Raw genomic sequence first — 26135 nt, 5'->3', positions numbered from 1 at the left:
GGGTCCTCAACGTGGCATGAGATCGAAAGAAAATGCAAGTGACCAAATATCGAGAGACAAAAATAATTCAAGAAAAGAAACTTGATTGTACATAGAAGATGACATGCGGGTCCCATTTAGCAGCAGCGGTATCACCGTTTGAGAGGCGGCACGGGATCGAAAGAAAAAGACAAGTGACGAAATATGAGGTTCCAAAAAAAATCCTAGAAAAGAAAGTTTTATAGTACATAGAGGATGACATGCGGGTCCCATTTAGCAGCAGCGGTCTCACCGTTTGAGAGGCGGCAGGGGATCGAAAGAAAAAAGGTAAGTGACCAAATATGAGGTGCCAAAAAAATCCAAGAAAAGAAAGTTTTATAGTACATAGATGATGACATGCGGGTCCCATTTAGCAGCAGCGGTATCACCGTTTGAGAGGCGGCAGGGGATCGAAAGAAAAAGGCAAGTGACCAAATTTGAGGTGCCAGAAAAAACTCCAAGAAAAGAAAGTTGATTGCTCATAGAGGATGACATGCGGGTCCCAATTAGCAGCAGCGGTCTCAACGTTTCCAAGGCGGCAAGGGATCAAAAGAAAAAAAGAAGTAGCCAGAAATCAGGGGGTCAAAAAAATCCAAGAATAGAAAGAATTTTGGTTCATAGAGGATGACATGCGGGACCCATGATCCTGCATCGTAAACGGCTCGATCGGAGAGCGTTGAACGAGACGGCGCGATCGAGAAAAAAAACAATGCTAGAGAGGCTGCCATCTGGGCCCTACATCCCTCGGCGGTGCGGATTTGCGTTGACTCGGCCGGCGAACACGAGAATTCGAGATGCACCACGTTCCGGGACACCATACGCCACGTTTTGGCCGTTTTCGTCGGGCTAGGTGGCCTCAAAAATAAGAAAAAAAACGTTTTGACATGCACAACGGACAGACCCAAAATCGTCGGCCATGGTACACCAGCAACCACGGCACGACTTCAACTTCGTCGGCCGTGGCAACTTTTCTTGCAGTGTTAGAGGTTCAATTGCATAAAAAGAAACATCGTCAGGACGTGTATAGATGTTTTTCTTATTTCTCCACTTATTTCCCTGTTTAGAATAATGTCAAATCAATATGGCAATTTGATAGTCCGGATGTTGTAGCTGGTTGTAGTGCGTTATATCCTAACCATGTTGCGGACTTGCCACTAGATTACAGGCACATCACATCAATGTCCAACTAAACTAAGTTTGATGATGGCTTTGCTACGGATCTTTCATTTCCACAAAAGGCATGACCGCGCAAAGCGTTTTGACTGCGTTATTCTAAATTTCTAATACAAGGACTTCATTGTATCTAAATAGTTTTGGCAAGTACTTGGTCAGTCTATGTATGCAAGGCCATTTTGTACCATCATAAGTCAAACAGTCTAAGTTTGGCCAATTTATAGAAAATATTAACATATAAATACACTATGAAATCATCACTACTAGAAAACAGCTTATCAGTGGCGCACCTGTTTGCTTATCAGTGGCGCACTAGTGGTGCGCCACTGATATCACGCCACTGCTAACTTTTAGTAGTGGCGCACTAGTGGTGCGTCACTCCTAAGTTATATAGCAGTGGCGCACTAGTAGGTGCTCCACTACTAAGCAAAAGGTGCGCCACTACTAAAGTTACTGGATGCGCCACTATCGTTATGGGGTTGCTTGTTGAATAAATTGAAAAATAAAAAAAGGCCACGTGGGACCTGGTTGTGGTACCGGTACAGGTGAGTTGAAGCAATCGATAAAAAGCACATTTATTCAATTATTATAAACCATTGTTATTACATGATTCAAATGATAAAATACAACTAATGTTTGTAAACTTTGCATCTGGAACCCTAAAATAACAAAGAAAATCAATCAAGTCCTCTGTGGCGCAGTGCCCTCCGCGCTCGTCCTCGATCTGGTCGGACGCCGGCGGAGTCCGACGAGGTCCACCCCATGCTCCAGGCCGTCGGTGCAGCAGCCGAAACCATGTGCGGCGAGGAGGAGAGGCTGCTCCAGGCCGTTGCACCAGGGAGGCCGGCGGCGTCGGTGCCGGCGGCCGCCCCCATGGAGAGGAGCAGGAGCGGCTCGAGGGAGAGCAGCAGGAGCGGGCGAGGGTCGGGTGGCTGGCGGCAGAACGGTGGCGGCTTGGTGGTGGCCGTAGCCGGGGAAGGCGGTGGTGGCCGGAGGGGCCAGATGGCGACGCGCGGGAGGAGTTCGTCGGGGACGCCGCGGGTACCAGCCGCCGCTCCGCCTCCGGCCACCGACCGATCTCGCGCCGCAGGGGCCCGTCCGCCGCCGCGGGGCTGCCGCCGCGGACAGCAGGCTCCGCCGCGCCCTCTCCTTCGACGAGGACGATGCCGTCTGGGCCCTAGGGGCGTCCTCGAGGCCGCCGCGGGACTGCGCCGCCCGGGTCTAGCGAGCGGCCGAGGAGCTCCGTCTTCGTCCGGTGGTGGTGCGCTGGGAAGGTGGTGGATGGGGGAGGTCCGGTGGTGGATGGGGAGGTGCGGTGGAAGGGGAGAGAGAAAGGGGATCAGACAGGAGATCGGTGGAAGGGGAGAGAGATGGGGGAAGTGCGGTGGGAGAAAAGTGTGGGTGCGTGTGGTGGGTCGGTGCGGTGTGGTGGTGGGTTGGACTCGTGCGCGGTGCGTGGCTAGGTGCGGTGGCGCACCACACGGTTCACACCTAGTGCGCTATTGATATTGGCAGCACAGTGGCGCACCAAATATAGGTGCGCAATTGCTATTCAAATAGCAATGGCGCACCTATATTTGGTGCGCCACTGCTAACTTTAGACCAATTTATAACTTAGTTTCAGAATTAGTAGTGGCGCATGACTAAACTAGTGCGCCATTGATAATTTACTACTAGTGGAGCACCACTTTTTGGTGCGCCACTGCTATTTAGCAGTGGAGCACCTGTGTAGTGGTGCGCCACTGCTAGCAATCTTACGGCTAGGCTTTTTCTAGTAGTGCATATTTGACAATTTGGTGGTAATGATTTAGTATTGTATGCCGTGATACTATTGCTACTCACATTTCCCTTTTTTTCTTGCATTGCAGTACTCTTGTTCTCGATATGTATACATTATGCGGGGGGAGAAGCAATCATCTCTCTTGTTGCGGTGTTACCGCACTACCCACGTGTTGGGTAGTGCCTACATCAGCTTGCACCCTGCGAGGGTACACCACGGTGGTGCCTCTAAGACAACATCCTATGCACAGTGGCCACGTAGGTGTCGTAGGTGTTTTCCCCATGAAGGCATCGACCGTGTATCAGAGGAACGCTCGACACATTGTGGTAGTTCGGAGTGAATCTTCTAGGGACTCCGGCTGGAGGCTCAGTCCCACATAGGCGTTATTAGAGGCTGAGCCATCTATAGGTGCCATTGTGGGTAGAGCCCTCCAAGGATGACTTGCGTGCATCAGGGACGCATTCAAGATAGAGGACGCAGAGCTACTTTACCATACATAGATTAGTCGACACGCAAAGAGCAGGGTTCCATTGGAAATGTGCTCATGATGCATCCCCTAGCGCCACTTAGTTGGAATATTCGAGTGAGATTCTCTGTAAGGACCATCGTACCCGCAGGGTATGATGAAGCCCTATGGTCGTATATGTAATTTCACACCAGGCTCTCATTTTCCTATAAATAGAGGAGACTCCCTTCCATCCCAAGAGGTGAAAAATCTGAAATAAAGAAAGATTATTTTCTTCTTGTTACTACTATAGAGCTCTTGAGGTCATCGGGGCTCTGCACGTCGAGTCGACGTCGCACATAAACGTGTGCCTCCTCCTTGAGTTTCCCATGCACCCCGCGTAGGTCTTCGCCTCCTTACGGGGGTGTCTCAAATGTATTATCTAGTCTTGATACTATGACAATCTCCTATTTTGCGAAGGTTGTTCGGATAATACAAATATGAATCCAGTTTTCCATGAAATACGATAGATTTTCGCACATAGTCCACATTCACATCGCGTGTATTGGTTCGGTCAAACGCAGAGAAATACCACTGAGGTTCATCAAGCCCGCACGCGCGATCCTTGTATTGGTACACCACGAGCGAATGGAATAATTAGGCTATTCAAAGGCGGCTAGGGTTCGGCTTCTATCCTCTCCGCTAGCGTCAGTCCACACTTACTCTAGATGGCCTTTCAGGCCTTAGAGGAGCGGTGGTCCCCGACCTCTCGCCAGCATGGGGTCATGTTTCTTGTTTTAGTTTCAATTTGTGTCTTCTTCGGGATGGTTAGACGATGACAACATCCCGAAGCAAGAATAAGGTTCTCCATGCACTACCCTCACTCTAGTGGTGTGCGTAGCACTGGCAGAGGCTACGCACATGCAGAGAGTGCGTGGAGTTGTGTGTCTAGCGTTACTTGTGGCATCTTGTCGATTTTCGATTCGTTGTGGTTTCATGTCTCAATCTAGGTATGACTCTTCTCATTTGTCATTCTCATTATTGGCGATGGTTGCTTCTAATTTCAAACTTTCAAAAAATCCGAAAGAAAATTCTAGAGATAGCCAATGATGTATAATACTACAATGGTGTTAAATCTCAATACAAACTACTTCATACTTCAGGCTACACAAAAATAACAAATGCTGACAAAATTTATAGTGAATAGGACACATTTCAAGACTATAAAATTTGTGAGATTTTGTCAATTTCTTGTAGCCTAAAATACAAATCAATTTGCGTTGAGATTTTACACCATTGTAGAATACTTCATTGGCTACCTCTAGAATTTTATTTTAAATTTTTTAAAACTATAAATACAAATTCTGAGAGTTTGAAAATAAAAAGTTACATGTAACTTGATCTTCAAGACGCCGCACTTAAAGAGCATGGCACGTTTGTACCGGCTTGCCGTCTGCCGTCTTGCGTGGTTGTCCATCCGTTAGATGTACGACTGGAAAGACAGAGGAACAAGTTGGGCCCTATAACGTTGCTGTCCTTGTGCACGCCTGTAGTATTAGGACCCACGCCTCCGTGTCGCGGCCTCACGGGCAAGGCTTTTGGCTCCTCTCAGCCGGCTTTATTACGCTGGGATGGACCCACGGAGCAGAGGCAGAGGAATCCATCCCTGCACCCGCCGTACTGCACCAGCACCATGTCATCCCAAAGATATTTCAGATCGATGAGTATCCACCCGTAACGAACTTGGGGCACAGTCAAGGCTCGTACTGATGTTTTTTTAACAGAGTCCATACTGATAATTGCTTGAGTAGAAGCAGTACAGCCCAACGCGGCTAGAGTTCGGTAATCACCAAAAGTGCTGTCCTACTGTTGGAACCGAAAATACTGACTCAATTCTAGGGAAAATTAATTTGCTTCAAAGGGCGTCTAGGCTTTGTCTATTTGTACTACTATCTAGCTTTACCTGCAAACTACATAGTTCGGTTCGACGTAATTTTTGTTCCAAATTGTGCACATGGAGTAAAAGACTTTGGCTCAGTCTAGTAGCATTACTGAATTAGGATAGCATCGGTGCATTAAAAAAGTATATGTATATGCATATGGAGTATCTTTACATATGTAAAAGCGCGACTTAAATTTGACCAAATAATCACACTGATTTGATCAAATCAGTTTAGATCATTCACACAGACATACACACGCACGCACGCATATTTCTCCGTTGTTAATTGAACAATTCACATGCGAACTTCCTCCTGGAATTTCGAAACCTTACATATGTAATTCGAGCGACTTCGAAAGCCCCCCTCCCGCCGCCGCATCTCCCTCATGTTAATTAGGCCGTCAATATCCGCCCCGTCCCACCGCATCCACATGGAAGGCCTCCACGGCTACCGGTGGCATTGGGGTAAGCTCTCCCTCTTTGTTGTCCCCTTCCTTGGTACCGCCCCGTTCACTGATTGGGAGGTAGCCGCGCCAACGTTGGCTAGGGCCTACAACATCATGAAAGATCATCTGGTATGAGTAGGGGTGGAAACGGATCGGATGCTGATCGGACAGTGCCCTTCCCATATCTGTTATATTTTCAAAATAAATACGGATGCGGATGCGGATGTTACTCGAATACGAATACGGAGCGGATATTACTCGAATACGAATACGGAGCGGATGTTTTCTCAATTCGGAGCGGATACGAATATCGGAAAATAATAGATTCATGTCTTATAAAGGCCAACTATAGAATGATACAGAGATAAATATAATGACATAATGCGTAGTATTTTTAAGTTGAATCACATAAAAGAATATTTGTCCGATTTGTTAGCTTTTTTTAGTTAGGTAATTGGCATATTGGGGTCGAATTACTAAAATTGGCTAACATAATCTTATTCGGATACGAATATATCCGTTTCCATATCCACATTTTCTTCAAAATTCAATACCACATTTGTATTTGTTTTTTGTAAAACGGATCCGGATATTTACTATATCCATTTTCACAGACGTCCGGATCCGGACATTACCACTTCCATTTCAATTTTTTGAATAGGAATGTCGGATAATATGGACTAACCACTACCAGTTTCCACCCCTAGGTATGAGCATCCTCGATGTCGCACCCACCACATCACGACTATGGAGTCCACACTATGGATCATTGTTAGCCGGTGTGCAATCCACAAACCTACATGGTGCATCCTGGTGCCTCCTGGAGGACGTAGGTTGGAGTCTAGAGTGCTCGATGTCGCACCTACAACCGGGTGCATCGAACGGATGATGATCCAAAAGTCTAGAGGATAGTTGTAGGACCTTTCAATAGGAACTATCGAGTGTTGAACCACATGAGTAATAGATAAGACCTTTATTCTCTCAAGCTATATATGTTGCTTGCATACGTCCTATGTGCGCTTTAACAAAATAAGAGTAAATAACGGTTAAACACCTATTGAACTAAAAGAGTTCACATGTATAAAAGAGAAGCTGGGTTCATATCTCCACTTGTCTCACGCACCACTTAGTTCATTGTTCATGGTTCGTACCAGAGAAACAATATCATCGGCCCCTTCAAGCCATGCCGCTAAGTAGGACATGACGGGGACAAGCCATGTTCACTATCAATGATGTCATTCATGAAGAACTCGAGGAGAAACAAAATCATGTAACGGCAGGGCCGATTTTGCCGTTGTTTTATCTTTTCTTCTCCTTGTTCTTCTCCCTTCTCTTTGCGTGACGCTCTCCGTGAATCGAAAGTAACTGATAACATGAGAAAGAACAAGTGACTTGAGAGGAATCAAATGTGTTCATTGATTAAAATTCCTTATCCGTATACCCTATGAACATATACCAATCATGGCGGTTACAAGGCTTTGCGCATCTTTGAACATGCGCTAGGTGGCTTTTGGACAACCCCAAACTCTAACAGCTAACATTTTTATTATCGTTCGCCATTTCGATTCGACTAATTCTAACGCTAATTATTCCAACAAGAGTTTGCAGCACTATCTAAAATAAAGTTGAGTCGTGGTTCACACAAACCAGTGCACGAGGACCGCGTCCACGAGATCTCCGGCGACATGTCAGCAGATGCCGCCGTGACCCCTCTCTGCTCCCTCCGTATTCTTTCCACTAGCTCCATCAATTCACCTGCCCCACCGCAACACCTTCTCCTACTACCTCCTCCACTACCTTTGCTCACTTCCATGTGGGGCCCGCCATCCATGTGGCCCACAAGTCGGTCTCATTTCAATGTTCCCGCACGCTGTAGCCCCTCCACCCGCGGCATAGGCGATGGTCCCGTCGCCCAGTAGAACATTTTAGGTCGGAACATCGACACACACACAGCACGCACTTCCAGCTTAATTAAAGCTACTGTACAGAAATTTATCTCACCCATTCCTCTAGCTGAGAGAGAGAAAGAAGAGGTCGAGCCATCGACGGCGAGGCGGCGGCGGCGCAGCAGATCGAATCGGGCCCGTGCAGCTCGGTGGATCTGGTTGGGAGGGAGGACTAGCCGGTGGGGCCCGCCCATGCGTAGGTGAGGTGGGACCCAATTGGAGCTACAGCAGGAATGGCGGCGGCGGCGGCGGCGATGGGGAGGTGGCGGGCGGTGGCCGTCGCTGTGCTGTTGGTGGTTGCGGGGGTGGGGCATGTCGTCGCCAACACGGAAGGTAAGCTTGCCTGATCTGCTACATGCTTCTTCTCTACTTCTGTATTGTTGGTCGGTTGGTTTGGTGTATGGTTTGTGATTTTCAGTTGCCTTTATTAGCAACAAGTTCGAGATGGGGAATTGGGAGGTCCAACCCTGTAGGGGGTGGAATAGTTGAGCTCATATCATTTGTTTTGCATAGTAGGGATAAAAATCTGGTCTTCTTTCTTACTCTAAAGCAAAAGAAATGGGATTTATGAGGAATTGCTATTTGACTCTTAGGTAAAATATTCCATTTGATCTGTGCTTGGGTAAAAGCGGGTGTGCTCTTGTAATGGCTAGCTATAAGAAATCGTATGTTGCACGATTGCATCATTAAACAGTACTAAATCATGTGTCGCCATGCTCTACCAATTCTACCAATTGATGAGCTGCTCCATAGTCTATTTACTGTTTAGAAAACTCTGGTTACATAATTTAGGCCCAGCATACCTGTTTCTTTGCAAAAACTTTTGCTTATAGTTATTGTCAATAAAAGCTCTATTACATATTCATTGTAACTTATGTTCACCTTTTGTCAACAGGTGATGCTTTGTATAACCTGCGACAAAGCTTGAAGGATGCTAACAATGTTTTGCAGAGTTGGGATCCAACTCTGGTTAATCCTTGTACATGGTTCCATGTTACATGCAACAATGATAACAGTGTAATTAGAGTGTAAGTCGATGAACGACTCTATTCATGCATTGCAAACTGCTAAACATTGCTCATCTTCATTCTAACCCTTTACTCTTTCTTTTCAGTGACCTTGGAAATGCGCAGTTATCTGGCGTATTAGTATCCCAGCTTGGGCAGCTGAAAAATCTCCAATATTTGTAAGTTCTACAAGGCTTGCACAATATTTTCAAGCTTGTATATTAGAAGTTACACAATCCACTTCTTTATCCTTTTTTTAACTCTAAATCTTTACTGTCAGTTGTGTAACTTGCATCTGTTATAGTACTCTAGAGGAACCGTATCACTTCTATAGTGGGGCTATAGCCAAAGATAGACTCCACCTAATTTAATAAACCGTCTCCTTATCCAAACCGCTAACTGCGATCGAGTCCCCATATGACATGGTGGGTGGAAGGTCAGATCTTCTGCCATCAGCGCATCGTGGTGTCCAGGATGTGACCATTTGTACCAGATAGTTTGGGGCATTGTGCACTGCTATGTGACATAACATTGGATCAGAGCTATAAAACTGACCACCTACATCTGGCTGGTCTGCTCCAACCACTGCTTGTCTAGGATCAGATGCAATTCGCGCTCATGCCTCCCAAATGCATCTCCCCCATAGGCATATCTTCTTGGGCGGAGATGGCCGACTAGCTGTACAGATAAGATCCTTGTGCACAGCAGATATGAACTTAACCTTGAATTGAACCTTCAATTGTTTTGGTTAGATGGCCAAAACTCTGTATCATATTTGCACAATGCTGCTGTATTTGCAAAGCACATTTGCCATGTGTATCAGGAATGCACACCTTTTTAGATTTATACAATTAAGCGCATGACTATTTTGAAGATGACATATCCTTCGTTGCCACATTTTGCTTATATATTGTGCCTGCTGTAATGTGTTTCTTTGCACCTGGAAACTAATATTTATTCCTTTTGTCATAGGGAGCTTTACAGCAACAACATAAGCGGGCCAATACCCGCTGAACTGGGCAACCTAACTAGCCTAGTCAGTTTGGATCTGTATCTGAACAAGTTCACTGGAGTTATTCCTGACAGCTTGGGGAATCTATTGAAGCTTCGCTTCCTGTAAGAATAGGTCTTTTTGTCTCCATGTTACTTTTATATTTGGCTTATTTTCAGTTGATATGTACTTCTGAGTTCTGATAGCTGTTTTAGTCTTGCATGATTTTTTTTCTCCTTTTGGAGAATGAGGCTTGCAATCTAGAATTGGAGATATATTCTCAGTAAACATACATCCAGATTCTAGAATGCTAACTTTGTACTTCATTCCTCTCTATGTTAGGATTTTGTGTTTGTACCATTCAGTTTTTTTTTTTGTTGCAGCATTTATTACATTCTATTCGTAAGTTTCTAACTTTACTATGCCTACTTGGAAGGATAGCCGTCTTAACAACAACAGCATGTCGGGTCAAATTCCTAAATCCTTGACCGATATCACTACCCTCCAAGTACTGTAAGTTGCATGTTGTACTCTTTCATTCTTTTCCATGTAGGTACATTTTCTGTTGGGCTGAGTATATGTTACTATAATGCAGGGATCTCTCAAACAACAACCTCTCAGGAGCAGTTCCATCGACTGGTTCTTTTTCACTCTTCACCCCCATAAGGTCTTTTGTCTGGAAAAGATTGAATGATGTTTAGCCATCTGCATTGCCAGTTTGAATAACGAATCTTACTTTTTTCTCAGTTTTGCGAATAACCCACTTCTTTGTGGTCCTGGCACTACAAAGCCCTGCCCTGGGGAACCTCCTTTTTCCCCACCTCCTCCATACAATCCTCCAACACCACCAAGTCAATCAGCAGGTAGTTTCCTCAATCTTCTTGTATTTCGTGTCGTATCAGTATTGAATGCAATAGAAAAGATCGCAATCTGGGTGGCATGTGCTTGATGGATTTTCGTTCCTTTAGGTGCCTCTAGCACTGGAGCTATCGCTGGTGGTGTTGCTGCTGGTGCAGCTCTGGTGTTTGCGGTTCCTGCCATTGCATTTGCAATGTGGCGCCGTCGTAAACCTGAAGAACATTTCTTCGATGTGCCTGGTCATATTCTAGTGATAAATTTCTTTTATTTTAAAAAATTGGGTGCTCATGTTTTTCATACCACATGTTTTATTCACATGTCATCTCATTTTCTTCAGCTGAGGAAGATCCAGAAGTCCATCTCGGCCAGCTTAAGAAGTTCTCATTGCGAGAGCTTCAGGTTGCATCCGACAATTTTAATAATAAGAACATTTTAGGAAGAGGTGGTTTTGGTAAAGTGTACAAGGGGAGGCTTGCAGATGGTACATTGGTAGCAGTGAAAAGATTAAAAGAGGAGCGTACCCCTGGTGGTGAGCTTCAGTTCCAAACAGAAGTTGAAATGATTAGCATGGCAGTGCATAGGAACCTTCTTCGACTTCGTGGTTTCTGCATGACACCTACTGAACGGTTACTGGTCTATCCATACATGGCTAATGGAAGTGTTGCATCACGTTTGCGAGGTACTTTGTTCTTTCATGTAATAACCAATACATTTCAAATATGGCTTACACAACCAATAGATAATTTTAATATGACAGTTTCTGCGTGAGATATGCTGATATATTTTTGTTTTCATCTATGGTGCTTGATTTCATAGAGCGGCAGCCAAATGAACCACCTCTTGAGTGGGATACCAGAAGACGGATTGCACTTGGATCTGCAAGGGGACTCTCTTACTTGCACGATCATTGTGACCCCAAGATCATCCACCGTGATGTCAAAGCTGCAAATATTCTTTGGACGAGGACTTTGAGGCAGTTGTGGGTGATTTTGGGCTTGCCAAACTCATGGATTACAAGGATACTCATGTAACAACCGCTGTTCGTGGAACAATTGGACACATTGCTCCAGAGTACCTTTCCACTGGAAAGTCCTCTGAGAAAACTGATGTTTTCGGCTACGGGATCACACTTCTGGAACTTATTACTGGGCAGAGGGCATTTGATCTGGCTCGCCTTGCAAATGATGACGATGTTATGCTTCTTGATTGGGTAAGTAATTGTCAAAAGTGAGCGTAAATTATCATCACACAATATCTAATGTTTTCCTATGATCGTACCTTTTGGCTGTTCGTGGGTTCTGTTTTAAGAGTTATTTAAATGATTGTCACCCAAGTCCATGTGATGATGAGCTGCCCTTGGCCCCTTTAGCTTGTTATGTAGAGGTTATACATTGGTGGGTGACAAGCTGGCTGATCATCCTTCCAGGACACCAGTTATGTTTAGAATGTGCTAATATGCTGTCACTAGAGACAACCAGTTGTATCACATGCCTGATGCATTAAAAATGCCAGTTATCAGAACAATGATATATGCTGACTTTGCTCAATGCAGTAAACAACTGGTTAAATTCATAATTTAACTACCAATTCTACAGGTCAAAGGATTATTGAAGGAGAAAAAGGTGGAGATGCTGGTGGACCCAGACTTGAAGAGCAACTACGAAGAGACAGAGGTGGAGTCACTGATCCAGGTGGCACTGCTCTGCACCCAGGGCTCCCCGATGGAGCGTCCCAAGATGTCGGAGGTGGTGAGGATGCTCGAAGGTGACGGCTTGGCAGAGAGATGGGAGGAATGGCAGAAGGTGGAGGTGGTCAGGCAGGAGGCCGAGTTGGCTCCTCTTCGCAACGACTGGATTGTTGACTCCACATATAACCTCCGCGCTGTGGAACTGTCTGGCCCAAGGTGACCGACACCGTTCTCCAGGATGGGCAAAAATCAACATCCCATTCAGTCTAATTATTGTTTTGTGTATATGAAAGTTAGCTGGTTTTGCTTAGTAACAATTTTAAAAGATGAAACTATTTTCCCGTTTCATCACTAGACTCAGAAATTGAGGTAGGCTGCAGCCATTTGTCAAGGTAAAAGGCATGTACTTTGTGTTGAATTTGTAAGACACTGTTGTAGCAATCTGATCTAAGTGTGCAATGTGTGATTCTGCAAACTTTCTGTTGTAGGTCTTCCATTTCTCATTTTCTCTTTGATGTCTCGCAAGTAATTTCATTCTTGTCCAGTGTGGGATTAGCACCCAGGCATCAAAGCCGTTGCAACTAAGGTCATGTTAGACTGTCAGTAGCCAGCCATAAGAACATATCGACAGTCCGATAAACTGGCGTAGGCGAAATAAAGTGTTACAGGGTGCACGAGTTGTGCTATACTGCTTATATTTACCCTACCATTATACACTATGTACATCTCTTTATCTATTACGCCGCATGTACAGAGATTATCATATTCATACACTGATGGCTATGCTACATCACCTCGTGGGGTAAAATCGCACAGGGGCAAAAAAAAAAGGTGGACGAGAACCGAAAAGGATGGCACTGAAAAAAGAAAGGGTCAGCTTGATGAAGAACTCAGGCAGTGCCAGTTATCAGTCTCTCCTGCTGGTCCAGCTTCTTCACCTTGAGAAGGCCAAGCAGGATTTGTATACCAAAGAACGCGCAAAGAGAGTATCCAATGGTTGCTGGCATCTGCATTGATAATTGGAACGTTGTTGAAGAATTTTGTGCTGAGTGATTTGCTGAAAGATGAATGCAGTAAACTTACCCGAACCGAATTGAGGTGCAGAATCGTAGAGAGGTTTACCAAACTGCCTGCAGCGACTCCCTGGGTGACAGATAGCAGCATTTTAGAATGGTGTTACGCTCAAAATTCTAACATGGACAGCCCTAAATTCATAGTCAGCATAGTAACACAACGTAAAGCTTCGTTAATTGACTGAACTCACATATCCAATTGTTTTCTGTACAGCAGCAACTCTTTGAAATGATCTTTCTGATTCTAATGCTCTGACACGAAGCTTCAGATCACCTTGCTCCTATTAGAAACAGAATATAACAGAATATTAGACCATTGAGTTCATTGCTCAATGGCACCAGCAAACCACAGAAATATAGGAAAGTGGCAATGTAGATTGTAGATACCAAACGCTCAATGATCTGTGCAAGCTTTTCAACTCTGTCAGGTTGACGAAACACATTGTAGAATGCACGGGACTGCCTGTCCCATCTCTTCCTTGCATCCTGATGTATCATGTGGAGCACTTAAAACCATCAATATCATACTAAACATTTACGTATGCGCTATCAGTTAAATAGGTTGAAACTATGGACCAAAGGTTAAGAATACCTACCTTAACAAGTACTTCAACACCAGCTTCATTAAATCTGAGTAGCTCCATGGCATATCTAGGGAGTTTAAATAGATGTATCAAGTCAGACCTAGAAGCCCATGTTGAAATTGTGCCAATTAAGAACATGGCATGCTACTGATAAAGAAAATACTCACGGCTTAGCAATCTCTGTAATATCAAATCTGGGATCTAGACCTTTCCCAATACCATCCAGTACTGCAAAGAATGGAGAAAGCATAAGGAACCATGAACCTATCACAGTATGTACAACCATGTTTCGCCTCATGTAAAAGTTATCAGACCTGAGAATGCTCTGACAACAAATGTAAAGGTGGCAGGAAACCGAAATGGTTGATCAGCAGCAATTGCCAAAAGATCCTCTCCTGTAGAATTTTTTATTCAAGTCAAAACTAAAAGCAAAAGTAATAGAATGACATATGTGTTGACATGCTTCTTTCTAGCACGTTCCATGTGACATTGCAGAAATCAGTGATCAAGTACCTATAGCTGCAAGTCTCTGCTTCTTCTTTTCAAACTTCTCTTCCTTAGATAGTTGTTTTTTAAATCCTGGTTCCACGGTTTGCATCTCTCTCTCTTTCCTTTGTGCAGCTAGACGCTCTTCAAAGCTATAAAATAAATAAACAGAATAAAGTGAGGCCACACGCCATTGTTCATCTTAGTTAACAAAAATTACATGTAACTAATTAAAAGAAGCATCCTTCACATTTAACAAAGTTTGCATGCAATGTATTACATGTGACTACCTACCTATCAAGAAAAAATTGAGCTGTTCTTCTCACGGCTGTCATATCTCCAGTAGGAACAAGGACACCCATTTGAACCATTGCTTGAAGAACCTGCATAAATACACACTCAGATATTTTGCAAAAACTTTCCAGGGCCTGAATTACACTCAGCATGTAAACTACCAAGAAAAACATACTTTATCCGGATCCTTTTCATAAACTCCATAAAATACTTCAAGCAACCCTTCACGGATATTTGGACTAATACTGCAAGCAAGAAAAATGAATATTAGATTAACTATATAAATGGACTTTGCAGGGGACAAAACGATCATATGCAACCTTCCCATCATCCCGAAGTCATAGAAGATAAGCCTCCCACCATTGGCATCATCAACAGCAATGTTCCCAGGATGCTGTAGAAAGTGCTGAATTGGAATATTAGAGGTACTAATGACCCTGAGAAATGGCCACTCATTATGAATAAAATAAAAGAAAGTGGTTGTCATGTGATTTGTCTTCAGGAGTCCAAACGAGAACATGTGGACTTACCATTTATCAGAAACTTTTGCCCAAGGAATTTTGACTCTTTTGCTTTTGTCCCCTCTGTGGGGAGATCTGGTGGTATAATTACAATCTGGGATAGTTCTGTTTTCAAGGGGAACTGTGTGTTTCACAATAGTTATGCTCTTTCTGTTGAACTACAATCCACCAAATCAGACTTGTTTTGGACTCTGACTAATATTTATGCCCCTTGTCAAGACAGTCAGCAATTAGATTTTCTTCACTGGCTCAATAATGTCATTATTCCTGATGAAGAGAACTGGCTGCTTCTGGGAGATTTTAATTTGATAAGATCACCTCAGGACAGAAATAGAGATGGAGGAAATGTTAATGAAATGTTGCTATTTAATGAAGCAATTAGTAATTTGGGATTGGTGGATATTCCTCTCAAAGGAAGAAAGTACACTTGGAGTAATATGCAAGATTCCCCATTACTGCAAAGATTGGACTGGTTTTTTTCTTCAGTTGCATGGTCCACTACCTTTCCAAATACCATGGCTCTTCCTCTTGCTATGACCACATCAGACCATGTGCCCTGTGTTATTTCCATAAAAACATCTATTCCAAAATCAGTAATCTTCAGGTTTGAGAACAGATGGTTGCAACACCCAGATTTCTTGGCTACTGTAGAGCACTCTTGGAATCAGTCCATTCATTATGCTGATGCAGCAAAAAGGATTACTGCAAAGTTTAAAATCCTTAGAAAAGAGTTAAAGAAATGGTCCAATTCCATATCATCTATCAACCAGGATATACAAGATTTGAATAGTCTTATTTCACTGCTGGATGCAATTGAGAATTTCAGAGATCTTGTTCCTATGGAAAGAACATTTAGACAGTCTATGAAAATGCATCTAGCTGGGCTACTTAAGCAGCAGTTGGCCTATTGGAAGCAGAGAGGCAAGATTAAATGGGTTACTCTAGGAGATGAGAATTCTAGATTTTTTCATGCTATGGCCTCAAATCAAAAGAGGAAGAATCATATTGCTTCTCTCTCCAACACCAATGGGGATATAGAAACTGAGCATTCTGCTAAAGCCAATATCTTACTTGAATCCTATAAGCAAAGGTTGGGACAGACAGAACAGGTTACTGGATTGCCAGATATTATATCCTTATCGCACGAGTATCCAAATCTAGATTTCTTGGAGGAACCTTTTACCCCCAAAGAAATTGATGATGTTGTGGCTGCTTTTCCACATAATAAGTCTCCCGGCCCGTGATGGTTTCAATGCCGAATTTCTACGTAAATGTTGGCCCTTAGTTAAAAAGGACTTCTATGATCTTCGCAACCAGCTTCACCAAGGTTCATCGTGCCTTGAAAGCATCAATAGTTGTTTTATCACACTTGTGCCAAAAAAAGATGATGCATCTACTGTTCATGATTTTAGGCCTATATCCCTTCTGAACTGTACTCTTAAGCTTCTCACAAAGCTCTTGGCTAATAGGCTGCAGACTGTCATTATGCAGCTTATCCATGAAAACCAGTATGGGTTTATCAAGTCTAGAACTATACAGGACTGTCTGGCATGGTCCTTTGAATATATTCATCTATGTCACAAATCCAAGAAAGAGGCAGTCTTGCTTAAACTTGATTTTGAGAAAGCTTTTGACAAGTTGGATCACTCTTTTATTCTTGAGGTGCTAAGGAGAAAGGGTTTTGGAGATAAATGGTGTGCTTGGATTATGCAGATACTTTCTTCAGCAACTTCATCAGTTTTACTCAATGGTGTCCCAGGGTCTGTATTCAAATGTAAAAGAGGGGTGAGGCAGGGTGATCCTCTCTCTCCTCTTTTATTTGTGCTTGCTGCTGACACACTGCAAACTTTGGTCAATCATGCTATGTTTACAGGACACCTACACAGACCTATTCCCCTCAATTGTTCCCCAGACTATCCAATTGTCCAATATGCTGATGATACCCTTGTCATCATGCCAGCTGATGTCTCCCAATTAGTGCATTTGAAAGAGTTGTTGCATGCTTTTGGTGCAGCCACTGGACTGAAAGTTAATTATGAGAAGTCTAATCTCATCCCCATCAACATTCCAGATGATTCTGTAAGACAGTATACGAATGCACTCAATTGTCAGCTAGGAAACCTTCCTATGCTTTACCTAGGGCTTCCCTTAAGCATTACCAAACCCAGAAAAGAGTATTTTATGCCCCTTATCATGTGTATACAGAGACGATTGCCATCATGTGCCATGTATCTGAATTATGGGAGCAAACTAAGATTGGTCAACTCAGTCCTCTCCTCTTTACCCATTTTTACTATGAGTACTTTGAAAGTTTATCAATGGGTATTGAATGAATGTGATAAATATAGAAGACATTGTTTATGGAGGAATAAGGACTTGGATAGTAAAACACCACCACTGGCTTCATGGGATCTTGTCTGTCGTCCAAGGGATCAGGGAGGACTTGGAGTCTTAAATCTGTCAGTACAAAATGACTGTCTTCTAATGAAACATTTGCATAAATTCTATAACAAGGTCAGTATTCCTTGGGTGAATCTTACTTGGGAAGCTTATTATCAAACGGTTTTGCCGCCCCTAAGAGCAAGAGATATTTCCTTTTGGTGGAGGGACTGTCTCAAATCCTTGGACATCTACAAGAACTTGGTCTCCTGTTCTTTACAGAATGGTCGGTCTATTATGTTTTGGACTGATAAATGGGGGCCAGAGATATTGGCACATAAATGGCAGTTTCTTTTCACCTTTGCTAAGAATGTGTCTCTTTCGGTTTGGGATGTTATAAATTCTTTTGACATGGCTGAGTTATTTCATCTGCCCTTATCAGTACAAGCTATGACTGAATATAATGCTCTACTTCACTTGGTGCACACAACACAACTATCCCAGGATAAGGACAGCTGGAATGTTAGTGATAATGGACCAGGCTATAAAGTTTCCTCAGCATATAGATCTTTAACCAAACATGATCCTGTTATTCCAGCCCTCAGATGGCTTTGGAAAAGTTGCTGCCAAGATAAACATCGAGTGTTTTTTTGGCTATTGATCCACAATCGTTTAAACACAAGAGCACTCTTGCAAAGGAAGAATTTCTATATGACTGACTATACATGCATCATGTGTAATCAAGCAGTTACTGAGACCAGAGATCATCTGTTTTTTACTTGCCCATTTGCGCAACATTGTTGGCAGTATATGTGCCCTCACTGGAATCTTGCTCAAGTTACTATGCCAAATGATATTCAGAATTATATACAGAGTATCAAAGCACATATTCGGCAGCCTTTTTTCATGGAAATTATAATTCTCATTTGCTGGTCGATTTGGACGACGCGAAATGATGGCATTTTCAAAGGATTGACTCCTAGTCTCTACAGAACCAGGCGAAAACTAAAGGATGAACTGTCTCTCCTTATTCACAAGGCCAAGAGGAAGTCCTATGCGGGACTGCAGGTTTGGGTAGAAAACTTTGTATAGTTCTGTAGGAGCTTTTTTTTTTTTTTTTTTTTTTTTTTTTTTTCCCTTTTATCTCAGTGCTTTTCTCTAGCACTGTTTGTACAGCTCTTTATTTTAATAAAATATAAAAATATGCAGTGAGGAAACTCACTGTTCAGCTTCAAAAAAAAAAAAATTAATTTAACCAGCGCCCTGCTGCATTTAATCGAGGTGCTAAAAAGGCGCACAAGACAGTAAATATGATTTGATGTCATGGAATTTCTATCTTGGAGACAATTATAGCATCATTCAGTACTTATGTACAGTGTAACTAACCGGGTCAGCATGGAAAAATCCATGCGATAAGATCTGCTCAAGGTAGGACTCGACAGCATACCGGCCTAACCTGAAAGAGATTGAAACAACCAACGTCAAGTGGCACATCAAATTAAAGTTCCGCCTGACTAGTATTTAGTGCATACCTTTTCCTATCAAGTCCTAACTTATCTATCTGCTGTATCCTATTTATCTTGATTCCTGGGACATACTCCATTGTTAGAACCTGCAAAGGACACAAAATAAACTTAAGTTTGTTTTTCTGTTCTGTTTTGCTTGAGAATCTATTCACAAATTTCTGTGTAGAATAAGGAACCTGAGGCGTAGTATACTCCCAGTAAATTGATGGGACCTTGACATAATCCATGTTTTTGAAGTTTTCAGCAAACTTTTCAGCATTAAATGCTTCCTTGGTGTAGTCAATTTCCTAAAAAGAACCATGAGTTGATCAGATAATTTGATTTGATGTAAATAAAGAAGAAACACCAAAAACCAAATGGATGATTTGAGTTTTTTAATCTAATACAATCTGAGAAAATATGTTGACATGAAGTATCGGACCAAGAAAGAGCATGATAAATGATCTAGTAATACAGACAAATGTCTACATAAAGATGCTAATCTCTCAAGCACGCCCCTCACACCAATATGAAAAGCCTCAACAGCAGCACATATCTTTGTGATGCCTAGAGAACTCTATCTATTCACCAGATGATAATTTACTTTCATATAGGAAAGATGTATAAGTGAACAGATTTTTTTCAGATTGTCTTTCTAAATAACATGCATGTTTTCAAAACCCTGAGTTTCGATAAGCATGAGATGGTAACAGAACATAGGTTGTGAAACATAAGACAGCTGCACCCAAGTCAAAAGGTTAAATTACCGAAATTACCTGATATAATACATTGGCACATTCGTCATATATAGCAACCCAGTCTCTTTTGGCACCATCTGACTTGGGATCCACTTTCTGAAGGTACTCTGCTATTACCTAGAAGAGAATCAGTTGAGTCATTACCTGATGGTTTCAAAAGAAAGAAATAATAACAGAACAGTACAATATGATAGGGAAAAATTCAGATTCAAGTGACTTGCCCTTAAGTTCTTCAGATCAATATCAAACAGCTCTTTCAGACCAGGTCTTTGCACTTTGAGTACAACTTCTTGGCCATTCAGGCTTGCCCGATGAACCTGGCCTGCCAAAAAGGGATATAATGTTATAGTGTCAAGTTGGTTAACAATATCAAATGTCTTGGCTTTAGTCAATATTCACAATTGCATATCTAGCCTTCAAGGTTATTACCGAGGCTAGCAGCAGCTATTGGTTCAAAGTCGAATCGATCAAATATCTCATTTACAGATGCTCCCAACTCTTCTTCAATAGTTGATACAGCTGTCTCTGAAGGAAATGGGGGGACTTGATCCTAGAAAAAAATCATAACGCTATTTCAGTATAAAGCATGGACATAGCACTGCTAATTACAAAAATCTAGAAAACATATGAGAACTTTCAACTATCAGTGCATCATACCAGATAAAACTACACATTTCTCTTCTTTGTCAGACATTGGTAACTGGGACGGACAAGAATTACTATTTTACTAGGCTGATCTAATAATTAATGAGCTAACTTCTGATACATATTTATGCGTAAATTTGCAACTGGAGGTGTAGCCTCTATGGAATTTTGACCACCAAAAATCAAGCGCACACGGCTGAAGATCATAATTTAGAGGTGGAGACCGAGATTAGCCGGCATTAACAGAAGCAGTAGACTGAAGAATTTGAAGGATTGATAATGGCGGATGTGGTCCTAAAGAGCATTAAATGTTTGGTTTTGATCAAGTCACCCAAAAAAATGGTGTTTCATATGCAGATAGGGTGATCCAAAGCAAGCTTTATGGGAATTTGATAGAGCCACAATTTAAACCCCAGATATAATCTTTGAAGTTAAACCTAAGTGCATATTTTGTTAATTTTTTTACAGATATCCATGGTCATAGTAACTACTTCTGTTTTGAAACTCACAAACATTTCCTTAGGACTACTGAAGCAAGACCTTATACTTTTTTAATAAGAAAGTACAGGTTTCCTATAGCAATCTATGACAGATCCAGACTTCCAACTGACCAATATCCACCACAGCTGCTATGAATGTGCCGAGTTATATTTTGGTAAAGGATAGAAGTGTAGATGCAAACCTGCAATTCAGATAATTGATCCACATATTCTTGTGGAAGAATGTCTACTCTGGTGGAGAATTGCTGCCCTATTTTAATAAATGTGGGGCCTAATCTCAAAATACTCTCCTTCAGCCACTTGGCGAGAACTCTCCTCCTCATTTTCCTTTTCTCTTCCGTCATCCCCCCTGTAGAAGTAATCATAGAAGTCTAATGAATCTAAAGTTCTAAACAGTTTCATAGTAGTAAAATTCCAGAGCATTAGAGAATGCTTTAGGCAAACAATTTTACACGGAATATGTACGAAACTACAGGACAACAACGAACACCATCCAGTAAGAGATATGTTCAGTGCATTGACCAAACTGCAATATACGATGATTTATAGGATGAAGATTCTACTGGCCTACATTATTTGTCAAAGTTATGATAAACATTTTTCTTTTGCAGGCGAAGTGATAACATCCTATGATCAGATATTGAGGCACCCTATAATGACATGTAAGTAAAAGTAGGTGTGATTATACTATATGTCTATATCTAAGAAACTATGGATTTCGCCATTATTTGGTAATTACATAAATAATTTTAAATATGCATCTCTTAATTATTTCGGTAACACATATACTAATACAAAGAAACATCTAAGGCTGCACACGCTTGATGAGAATAAAATTAACCGTGCAAAATTTGGCAATTCAAAGTTACAAGAATACTTTGGTACTCCCTCCATCCCGTAATATAAGATGCTAGTGCAACCAATTACTCCGTACATGTTGGACGCAATAACATCTTATATTATAGGAGGGAGGGAGTATTATGGTAGATAACCCAAAGAATGTACAAGAAAAAGAGTGGCATAGTGGAATAGGAAAGATAAGTAAATTCAGGTACGTAGAAGCTCGGTTGTATATGGAGTAACATTTAATGGTGTATCATTTCTGTTGGTTGAAGCTCTAACCTCGATAAGTGAACTTCTGGTTGTTGAGCCAAACCTTGAATATAAATGAGAAAACAGAGCCCCATATTTCCAAAGTTCTTTGAATCGTGGAGTAGGTTTTAAACCGGTTCCAGCGACCGCCAGGAACAACAGACACCTGCAAGATTTACATGTTGAGCCCCCAAAAAAAGAGAAAGTAACAAACGGCATTCAAAAATCATTCGTCTGGTTGCTAATGAAACAATATTAGCGTAAACCATGGAGCCAAAATGAGCATCGTGGAAAGGCATGCTTCCATCCAGCCTCACGGGATACAATGAACTACTAACTGATCTGCTTGTTTCTTTTTTTCTCCAACTAAGCAACCAATTCTCCACCACGGTTTTCATTATTTGTTTTTAGAAAAACAGGGGCACGCCCCCGGCTCCGTTGGTATGAAACCAAAATAATGATAAGGTTCAGAACCATGGTTTTCATTTTGAACTCCTTTCTGATGGTGCTACTACTCTGCTCCTGCGTGCATTTTGCTTCATTCCACCTAGAACAAATCATCGAACTAATTACTCCTCACATTTGAGCGATGCATCATCGAAGTGAAGCTGAGGTGATGCTTTAGTCAAACCAACATCCAGCACAGTCCAGCAGAGATGCTGAACATTTGCGCATCGTGGAAAGGCATGCTTCCAGCCTCACGGGCATGATACAATGAACTAACTGATCTGCTTGTTTCTTTTTTTTCTCCAACTAAGCAACCAATTTTCCACCACGGTTTTCATACTCTATTTTGTTTTAGAGAATCCGTTAATATGGAACCAAAACAGCGACAAGGTTCAGAACCTCGGGTGTTATGTTACTACTCCTTTCTGACATACTACTACTCTGCTCCTGCTCCTGCCTGCATTATACATTTATACTCCATTCCAGCTAGAGAAGAAAACATTGAACAGAGTACTGAGGAAGCAAATATTCACCTTGGGCAAGTCGTCCCCGTTGCTCTGCTTGAACCAGGCGTCCTCCTTGCTGATCTCCTCCACCCTCTTCTTCCGCCGCCTCTCGTCCTCCCCCGGCGCAGGGCCGGATACGACGGAAACGGTGGCCGGTTTCACGGTCGCGCCGTTGCCGTTGCCGTTGCCGTTGGAGGCGAGGTATGCCTCGACGGCGGCATCGTCGTAGCCGACCCTGCCGGCGGTCCCGTTGAGCCCGAACTTCCTGGCCTCCTCCTCGGTGAGCCCGGACGAGGCCTGCTCCTCGAGAACGGATAGGACCAGGCGGTCCCTCTGTCGGCGGCGGAAGCGGAGCGGCGGCGGGGTGCGGCGGAGGCGGAGGTGGTCGGGGACGGAGAGCGAGGTGGAGGCGACGAGGGAGGCCGCCGCGGCCGCGACGGACATGGCGGGGCCGGGGCTAGGGTTTGGAAGCGAGGGAGGGCGGAGCGGCGGAGGAGGAGGGAGTGGTGTGGAGGAGAGAGCCGAGAAGCGGGAAGGGGAGAGAGAGGTTGTGGGAGTGGACTTGGTGGAGCCACATGGTTGGCACGGAGGATCAGGCCATCTGACGTGGGGAGACGCGATTGGGTGGAAGAGAGGCGGTGGGACCCGGATGGCGGGGAAAGATCACGTGAAGACTTTGGCCTTTTGGAGCACACGTGGAAAGGGTTTAGACCTCTACTTCTTTTTTGTTCCTTCTCGCTCGTGGCCTCCTTCCTTGGTTGTGCGTGGCGTGTCGTTTTGGTTGGAGCTGTGCTGCGTCTGTTGTGAAGTGAACCTGTAATGGGAAATGCCCTGCTTCTGCTATGCGCTAAGTGCCCAGCCACACGGATGCTGCAGCAAACCAGCAATCTCCGACTAGTTCATAGACTACATGTGTGCAGCACGTCATGCGTGAATACATCGGCAATGAAGATGAGAAATCGCGACCTCCTCCTGTACTGTACTACCTATTGAATTCAACATAATGACCCCACACAAAAAAAAGGAATTCGACATAATGAACCGACAAGACTTATTATGCAAACAGTAATATCCTGCGAGGAGCTGTGTAGTAGAGGATATGGGCCACTTCTTTTGGGCTTATACTTCTAGAGAAGCCAGCTTATAGATTTTGGTGGGGGAAACTCCGGTGGGGAGAAGCTCTCAAAAACTGTCTTGGACACTTCTTTTCAGCTTATGAAATTAAGCTTATCCTCTGTGTTGTGTTGTGTAAAGACTGTAAAGCCTCCTAAAATTCAATTGTGCCTTTGCCAATACATAATATTGTACTATTGATTGTTTCACGAATTGCAGGTTTCTGAATTGCATTACTGAAAGAACATTTCCCGCCCTTTTGGGTTTTGTGTGTTTGATGCCAACACTAGGTATATATTTACGTGTTGATGTAGACAGGTACAAGTGTTCGGAATATATTTTTGCTCAGCGAGATGGTCCGCGCTTCCGATGATCCGAAGGGTTTTAGCTCGGCGGAAGTTCCGCCTACGCAGCGGAACTTCCGCCCGGTATGTTCTGCGAAGCCCCGTCGCGCAGCTTTTGTTTGCTTGTTTTTGTTCCCCGGCCGGAAGTTCCGGCTGCGAGTGGCCGGAAGTTCCGGTCAGCGGAACTTCCGCCCAACTTCCGGCAAGTTCCGAAATGTGGAATTGTGGCTCAAGTATAGTCCAAGAAGGTTTTCGGGCAATTCGGAACTTGGCCGGAACTTCCGGCCACCGAAGTTCCGCCCTAGTTCCGCCCAATCTTTTGTTGACCAGGTCATCTCGACGAAGAATCTTCCCGGCGGAAGTTCCGGCTCCCCGGCCGTACTTCGGTGCAGCTCGGAACTTCCGGCCATCCCGGCCGAACTTCCGGTGTTAGTGGATTTCGCCACAACGGTCGGATCCGAGAGCTCCAATCATATAAATAGCTCTCTTCTCCATTGGGACAAGTTGCTCAATCATTGCAAGAAAAATCTGCCAAGCTTCACCACCATTAGAGCCACCTCAAGAACACAAGATTTGCAAGATCTCCTTCTCCCCAACCAAAGCTCTTGATCTTTGGAGATTCGAAGGAGAAGACACCGATCTACATCCTCACCGAAGCGTTCTTCATTTCCCCTCATTTGTTTGAGGGATCTCATGCTAGTGTTCCTATTTGGTTCCCTAGTTGATTTGTTGTTGATGTGTTGTTGTTGATTGTTGTATTGTTATAGATTTGGGAGCCTCCAATTCGGCTTGTGGATGTGTGCCCCAAGAACCTTGTAAAGGCCCGGTTTCCGCCTCGAGGAAATCCCTTAGTGGACGTGGGCTAGGCCTTTGTGGCGTTGCTCACCGGAGATCCGAGTGAAGCCTTCGTGGTCGTTGGTTTGGCTTTCGTAGCAACCACACTCCTCCAAACGTAGACGTACCTTCTTGCAAAGGAAGGGAACTACGGGAATCATCTCCGTGTCATCGCGTGCTCCACTCTCGGTTACCTCTATCCTATTCTATCTCTTATATTGCGTAGAGATATCTTGCTTAGTTGCTTATCTTGTCATATAGGTAAATTCACTTAGTTGCATATCTAGAGAATTTACCTTTGTGTCAAGCCTAAATTGAAAAAGAACTAAAAATTGGTTAGCACCTATTCACCCCCCCCCCCCTCTAGATACGGCATACGATCCTTTCAATTGGTATAAGAGCCTCGGCTCTTATTTCGGGCTTAACCGCCTAAGAGTATGCCGAACGAGGATCCCACGGAAGAGGCCACCAAGACGGTCTCCATGGAAGACTTCAATTCGTTGAAGTCCTCCATGGAAGCCCAAATGGAAAGCATGAAAAAGATGATTGCCGAGCTTTTGGCTCCGGCCCTTCCCAAGGCTCCTAGTGTAGAGGTAAAGGACACGGGTGCGTTAGAAGAGGGTGATGCTTCGGAATTACCCTCCTCTACCAAACCCGTGGAAGGTGATAACTTAAACACTATAAAAAATCCCATTGCATCTCCTAGGACAACTAGTGGAGGTGAAAGCTACAATCGAGTAGCTCCACCTTTTTATCTCCCG

The 26135-nt window shown here is 43.4% G+C and overlaps 1 protein-coding gene and 1 pseudogene across 1 annotated transcript; one reads left to right on the top strand and one right to left on the bottom strand.

The window, feature by feature from the left end:
• The first annotated feature begins 7805 nt into the window (after nucleotides 1-7805).
• Nucleotides 7806-12780, top strand: LOC124692787 (annotated as a pseudogene).
• Nucleotides 12781-12955: 175 nt separating this feature from the next.
• LOC124692786 (protein ACTIVITY OF BC1 COMPLEX KINASE 8, chloroplastic-like) lies at nucleotides 12956-23542 on the bottom strand. The gene is made up of 20 exons (XM_047226218.1): nucleotides 23111-23542; nucleotides 22161-22296; nucleotides 21221-21387; nucleotides 20323-20443; nucleotides 20115-20215; nucleotides 19912-20010; nucleotides 19333-19443; nucleotides 19163-19242; nucleotides 19017-19086; nucleotides 15051-15124; nucleotides 14906-14975; nucleotides 14731-14819; nucleotides 14464-14588; nucleotides 14265-14345; nucleotides 14118-14178; nucleotides 13963-14017; nucleotides 13754-13852; nucleotides 13558-13647; nucleotides 13377-13436; nucleotides 12956-13300 (listed from the first exon to the last, which is right to left on the bottom strand). Exons 1-20 carry the CDS (start codon nucleotides 23525-23527, stop codon nucleotides 13184-13186), a joined length of 2223 nt encoding a protein of 740 aa, XP_047082174.1. The 5' UTR covers nucleotides 23528-23542; the 3' UTR covers nucleotides 12956-13183.
• Nucleotides 23543-26135: the final 2593 nt, after the last annotated feature.

This window comes from Lolium rigidum, chromosome 2, assembly GCF_022539505.1.
Source record: "Lolium rigidum isolate FL_2022 chromosome 2, APGP_CSIRO_Lrig_0.1, whole genome shotgun sequence".
Classification (NCBI taxonomy): Eukaryota; Viridiplantae; Streptophyta; class Magnoliopsida; order Poales; family Poaceae; genus Lolium; species Lolium rigidum.
Note: the sequence above shows the minus strand (reverse complement) of the source record. Positions and strands in the feature narration are given on the sequence as shown.

What these genes read in the sequence shown, in the direction of transcription:
- LOC124692786 (XM_047226218.1), bottom strand. Translation starts at nt 23,527, where the DNA reads ATGTCCGTCGCGGCCGCGGCGGCCTCCCTCGTCGCCTCCACCTCGCTC. An exon ending in ACGGGGACGACTTGCCCAAG is followed by an intron (nt 22,297 to 23,110) that starts GTGAATATTTGC and finishes TAAATCTTGCAG; the next exon opens with GTGTCTGTTGTTCCTGGCGG. An exon ending in GCTCAATTTTTTCTTGATAG is followed by an intron (nt 14,589 to 14,730) that starts GTAGGTAGTCAC and finishes TTTATTTTATAG; the next exon opens with CTTTGAAGAGCGTCTAGCTG.